This window comes from Haliaeetus leucocephalus, unplaced genomic scaffold (genome assembly GCF_000737465.1).
Source record: "Haliaeetus leucocephalus isolate CR32 unplaced genomic scaffold, Haliaeetus_leucocephalus-4.0 Scaffold451, whole genome shotgun sequence".
NCBI classification, from domain to species: domain Eukaryota; kingdom Metazoa; phylum Chordata; class Aves; order Accipitriformes; family Accipitridae; genus Haliaeetus; species Haliaeetus leucocephalus.
Genome location: NW_010972887.1, coordinates 5,773,864 through 5,779,863, shown reverse-complemented (window position 1 = coordinate 5,779,863; position 6,000 = coordinate 5,773,864). Strand labels below are relative to the sequence as shown.

Here is a 6,000-nt window from a genome sequence, read left to right as displayed (position 1 = left end):
TGTGGGAGGGGAGGGGGGGGGGGGGGGGGGGGCGGGGGTGGGGAGCATATAAGGACCACAGATGTATAGATCGAAAAGCAGCAGGTTTACACACAAAACAACCACTGGATGGCAGCATTTTTAAACTAAAAAGTTCTTCCACGCGCTGCCATCTATTTAAGCGCAGAGAAATAAAACTGCCTTTTGTGCCTGGACTACAAATTAAATGCTATTTTGTTTTTAAAACACAAACAGCCTGCTTGCAAGCAGCATGGTAGGAATAAGAGTGAGAGCACAGGCTTCAGAAAAATCAACGCCCAATAATAAAACAAAGGATTTTTTTAAGAATCTCTTGCCGTGTCTTGCACAAAGGGAGCCTTAGCTAAATTATTTAAACAGTACTTTGGTATATTTAATCTTCTGTATCAGCTAGATAACAATTTGAATGAGGCAGCATTTTAAGACATGACACTCTAATTCTAATAGAGGCATTGGTGAAGTTCCCAGCTTGAGAAGTCACTCCAAAAGGATGTGAAGAAAACTCACTGCCATCGCATTTGCATGATCTAAAGATTAGAATCAAAGTTCTAATAAATAGCCTAGCCTTCACACCCTTGGTGGCTTGTCTTCACAGGGACACGCAGAAGTGAGTTAAGACAAATCAACTGAAATAGTGAAGCTAACGCAGGGGAGCTGAAGCACACTGAATGCTCACGGGAATGCTCTCATTCAGAGATAAAATGGCCTTGGTTCAGAGAAATATAAGCTACAGCAAACTAAAGCCAATCTGCTATTGAATGAGAAGGTTTTCATAGGGTTTTAAGGCATTAACTTCAAAACACCAGTTGACTGGACTTTAACATTTACAGGTATCCCTTTGTACGTGTCCCACACAAACTTTTTTGAAGAATTGCTGTGAGACATTCATTGATTGCAGTGGAAACCAGGAATATAACACGGTATGCTGAGAGTCATGTGGATAGTATGTATCTGGTAGTACGTTAACAAAATTAAAATAAACAAGCAAACAGTAGTTGCTCATTAAAAAAAAAACAAGGCCATAAGAAATTTAATTCTATGCTAAGTCTTGTGTTGAAATCAGTTGTTCTTTCCCTGTCAGTAAGTGATAAACTCTATAAAAGAATATGTTCAAGCACAAGATAACAAATTAGGACAATATAGTAGATGGGAGGTAGGACGAGACTTCTTAGGACACCATACTCCTGAACTGCTTTAACTGCTCCCCAACACTTTGAAATTGGTTGGTGAATCTTACTGGGCAGTATTTAACTTACTAGCGAGGCACAGGCTAAAAATCTGGGTTCAGCACTGGCAGGTTTCCCACATTGTCTCAGAAACGCCCACTCGTACTATTTTGTTCAAGTTGTCATCTGCAAGATGGGTGGTACTGGTTTGCTTTCCCTGGGAGGCGTCTGGCACTCGAATCGCACAAACAGCAAATGTTTAGCCACACAGATTGCACGGAAAAAGTAAAACAAACTGAAACAGCTCTCCCTGCACTAGCCACGCGGAATAAGGGCTGCGTGGGAACGTCGCTTCCCCAGACTAGGGGGAAGAGAGAGCTCTCCATCTGCTCTGGGTGAAGAAGAGGACATGTGCTCTCCCCTGCCTCTTCCGTTTTATTCTAACATCTAAAAGTCATTTCTGCAAAGTGTCTGGGTAGCTGCTGATAACCAGCAGGTAACAACTCAGCATGGACAATGACATTTGGAGAGAGGGAGAGAAATGACAGCTTCACACCGGCAAAGCTGGGACATTTAGAAAGAGAGACAGGAAAAGAAATGAAGATGAAGGACCTTAAAGCTCTTCCTACTGGGACTCAAGAGATTAAAATACTTTACATACGGTACAGAGTCAGTGGAAAGTACAATATAACTTATGAAATGAAAATTGTATTTGAAAGCCAGCGTCTCCTAAAAGTCAGCCATTTCTTCACTTGTGGAAGAATAAAATGACTCAACCCCCTCCATCCTCTAGACCACGCACAAAAGTATGAAACAAGGAAAACTGTTATATCCTCTTCAGCTTGCTGATGAGTCTCTTGCACAATACATAGTAATTTTGATTTATCTGAGAGACCTAAGATGGAAAAATAGCCTGAGGTAATTTTTCAAGCTTAATTTAGTTCATTTAATATTTAATGACTTAATGAAGCTGTCTATGTGCAGAGCTTTCACTCTGGGAGGAATCTTAACGTACGTAGAGAACTTACTTAGGAAATTGGCTTAAAAAATGTAGAAGGAAATCAGTAACTTAATTCATAAATGATTGACCTCGAGAATCCTAGGACATTTTCCAGACCTCCTGAGCTCACAGCTGAAATTTCTAGCCAAGCCCTGGTAGGGTACAACACTGCAGGATTTTATTTCAATTGTACATTAAAAGAATTGTTAAGACCATCTGTGTAGAGCTTTTCTCTCTGCTACACTGGCTGACAAGTGATTTTTTTTTTTTCCTCCTCAAATGACACCTCCACCTCGCATTTTCCCCTTCCTTCTTTCTCGCTTGTCAGCTCTCCCCAACCTATTTTCTGTTCATGAGCATGGGATCCTTCACCACCCTTCACCGCCAGGAAGGGGAGCCTTGCATTTTTGCTATCAACACGACTTCTCAGGCTTATCCTCTTTTAATATACATTTTAAAGGACCTCCAGCCTTTCTGTGATAATATGTCATGTATAAGCCAAACGTTCTAACCACTGCTGGTTCCATCAGGTCCAAAAGCTCTTGAAGGAGATGTGGTCTTTAAGTCCACACACCTACTGTTCTGAAAACATGTCAGCCTGGTGACAGGGACAGGTTGGATGCCACCAAATAGAAATTAAGCCCATACACATTATATAGATGCTAATGACTCTGGCTCAGCAGTTTTCTTGTTCTCCTCTAACCCAACAGCAGCTCCCAACATCAGCTCTGACCTGGGAAAAGAGGAGAGGAGCCAATCGCTTTTGAAGATCCAACATTTGGGGCTTTTTGGTAACTAGAAGCTCTGAGTCTAAGAGAAGCAGCAGGATAGAGGACTACCTCTTACCAATATTATGACAGCAAACACTTTATGAATCACTGATTTCCTAGCTGTTCAAGTAAATATTTGCCACGTGCGGATGTTTAAGTGTGGTGTAACAGTATGTTACATAGCGGTTTGTATAAACATATAAACATCACTTAACCCAGGGGGCAGAATCCATAAGGTCATTGAGCTGAGTGTGTCTGACAGTAGGGAAATAAAACCAGGGCTAGCTGATGCTTTTCAAGCCTTATGAGTACTCGAGAAGTTCTTCAGGCTGAGTTATTTTTTCTTTTTAAATACATTAATGACATTTTAAGTCATGAATCTACCTAGATCCCAGTCCTACATACTCTAACCACAAAAAGGTTGGCAATGAAATTTCACCTTTTTTTTTCCTCCCCTTTTCAAAAATCTCTGGAAGAAGAGATTTACTTCTACATTATAGCGTTTCTAACATGCATGCAGGTGGAAACAGGCCTTTGACATCTCTCTGTGCCTGCTGGAGTACTGAACCGCTGTCAGAAATTGTTCTCCTCTTCAGTAACACGATACAGCCTCTCTATAATCGTGCGGTGTCTTTGTGTATACCCATGTGGAAGCACATACCCGTGTGTTAATATTATTATTTGCACTACTTTATAGAAATTTTAAGCTGTCTCCACCAAGTCCTGGTTATCTCCTCAGATAATATAAACATCAAATCCATTTTTGCTCCATATTATGAACTATCAGTGACTGCTTTTCCCCAGAACACAGGTTGTCAGCCACTTCGGGGTGGTTTATAGCTTTCAGCGAAACTGCATCACTTCCACTCATCCAAGCATGTGTCCCACAGTCCAGAGAGCATCTTTAGAGAGGCGGTAAGGCAATAGGCTTTTCTCAGGTCGTTCATATTTACAGTAAAGAAGAAAGATTTCTCTCAGACACCTTTCAGACACACCGCAGAGCAGATTTCGGGGAAGAAGCACTGTAGGCACGTAGGCGTTGGCAGCTGAACAAAAGCTTTGCCGCCACCAGGAGTGAGAACGAGTAGAACAGGGGGTGGCATCATCCTATTAATAACCTATCTTCCCTTTCAAACGTTTCAGCGTAGCCTTTTGATTATTTGTGGTCAGCAAAGTACTGGAAGACCCTCAAGGAAGGCCCCATGAAGGTGTTGCTTTTAGAGCTGCATGTTGCTAATACACAGACCCATTCCCCCCTGCAGGTGACTCTCCCCATTTCTTTTTTCCTTGGGTTTCTGCATCCATGTCAGAAGTCGGTCTTGTTTAGTGCTGTGTTCAGGACCAATTTTGTCACCAGGTGCTGCTCTGTGAGAACATTCCTTTTTTATATCCCATGGGCTCTCACACCTGCTCTGCTCTCCCAGGGGAGACTTTACCATCACTTTCTAGCAGCGTAACTTACTCCCTGACCTCCAGAAAAAATTTCCATTGCCAAACCTACAGCAACAGAAGATGTATATAGCCTGTTGTGAGCCAGGAACCTCTCCAGAGAGTTAAAACATCAAATACATGGTTTGCCAAAATCCAGTGATCCTAAATAAGCTTATGCTTCAGTGGTTTAATCTTATATGAGATAAGGTACATCCAGTAAAAGACTGCCCCTACAGAAAGTCTGGTGACCTCCTGTTGATAAGAAGACTTAATTAAAAACTATTTTCTCCTGGATTCCTAAGGCAATTGAGATGATAGTTAAAGAAGGTTTAAAGCTATGTCCACAGAGCGCACTGCCTGCAAGCTCTGAAGGCTGAGTCATCACTAAAATACAGTCATCTTGCGACGTTGATGTGCTCCACATTGTGCCTGTCTCTGGAAAACTGATCAGCTGAGTCTGAACACCGCTGGCTCCACGGGGAGCTCACCTCCCTGCTCGCTGGGGGCCAAAACTGCCACAGCGTGGCTGTGGGAAAGGAGGAAAATCAGGAAAGTCTGCCAAAAAAAAGCAGAAATCTAATGCAAACTAACTTTTAAAGAGAGATTAGTGCTGTGATTATCTCCTCCTCCTTCTCCACTGAACCTCTTGAAATTCTATCCTTCAAGAAAAGCCCTGTAGAAGTTAATAGTCATGAATTATCTCTCCATATAGTTTAAGTCACACCTGCAAGATTGGTCTCACAAGGCTATTTCTTCATGCAGCACACAGCCCCTAAGGGATCTGGGCACAGACTGCTTTTACTTTTTATCAGAGCCCTACAGGTTTCCACATGTGCTTTGTTTTGTTCCACAAAAAGTAGAAATTAAAAATATTTCACAAGGAAAATCAATCTAAAATTGGTGTTAAAAGGAGAGGTCTGGAGAAATCCTACCTTTTCTTGGCCAGCCTTTGTTATTCTAGGGATGTCAAACAACTGTCCCGTGTAGTACTGCACCCCACTGAACAGAATGACAGCAATAGAGTCCCCTTCCTTCTCAATTACAGCAAGGATATCTTCAGTCCTCAAGGTCTCCTCCCCCTAAAACAAAGTTAAAGCACACATTTTACATCAACTCTGGCAGTAATGAAACTGTCATTTCTTATTTCATAATCTATATTTTACCGCAAGCCATGCTGCTTGCATAAGGAGATCAAAAGCAAATCCTTAGCATGGTAATGATATACAAAGGTAGTGCTATGAAGTAGCCTATCAGTAAGTTACCTCAAAAAAAAAAAAAATTTAGCAAACTTATCTTGAAGGTGCCAGTTATAAAAAGACTATTCACTTCATATTCTAGCATGCTTCATACTCCTTAATATCTCAGACAGTTTTAATTTACAGTAAAAAAAAGCCTGGTGCAAACAGCATATATAATGATTTTTTGTGACAGCTGAAATTTGTGACACCCACAAGACTTGAAAGTTGTCTATCAGTTTCACTCTGTACTTTTCTAATAAACTTTGCATCCCACAGGAAGCTATTATAACCCTGCCATATTTATATTTCAAAAACAATAAGTCTCACATCATCAAAAGCACAAAAATCCCCAAACCTGGGGTCATTAAATATAGAGG

At 41.3% G+C, this 6,000-nt stretch overlaps 1 protein-coding gene across 1 annotated transcript in view; it reads right to left on the bottom strand.

Annotated features, from left to right (window-relative positions):
- Positions 1 to 6,000, bottom strand: part of KYNU (kynureninase) — a 53,808-nt gene that overhangs the window by 25,406 nt on the left and 22,402 nt on the right. Inside the window, exon 7 of the mRNA XM_010575188.1 lies at positions 5,318 to 5,464. Coding sequence (XP_010573490.1) covers positions 5,318 to 5,464 — 147 coding nt within the window. The remainder of the gene's footprint in view (positions 1 to 5,317; positions 5,465 to 6,000) is intronic.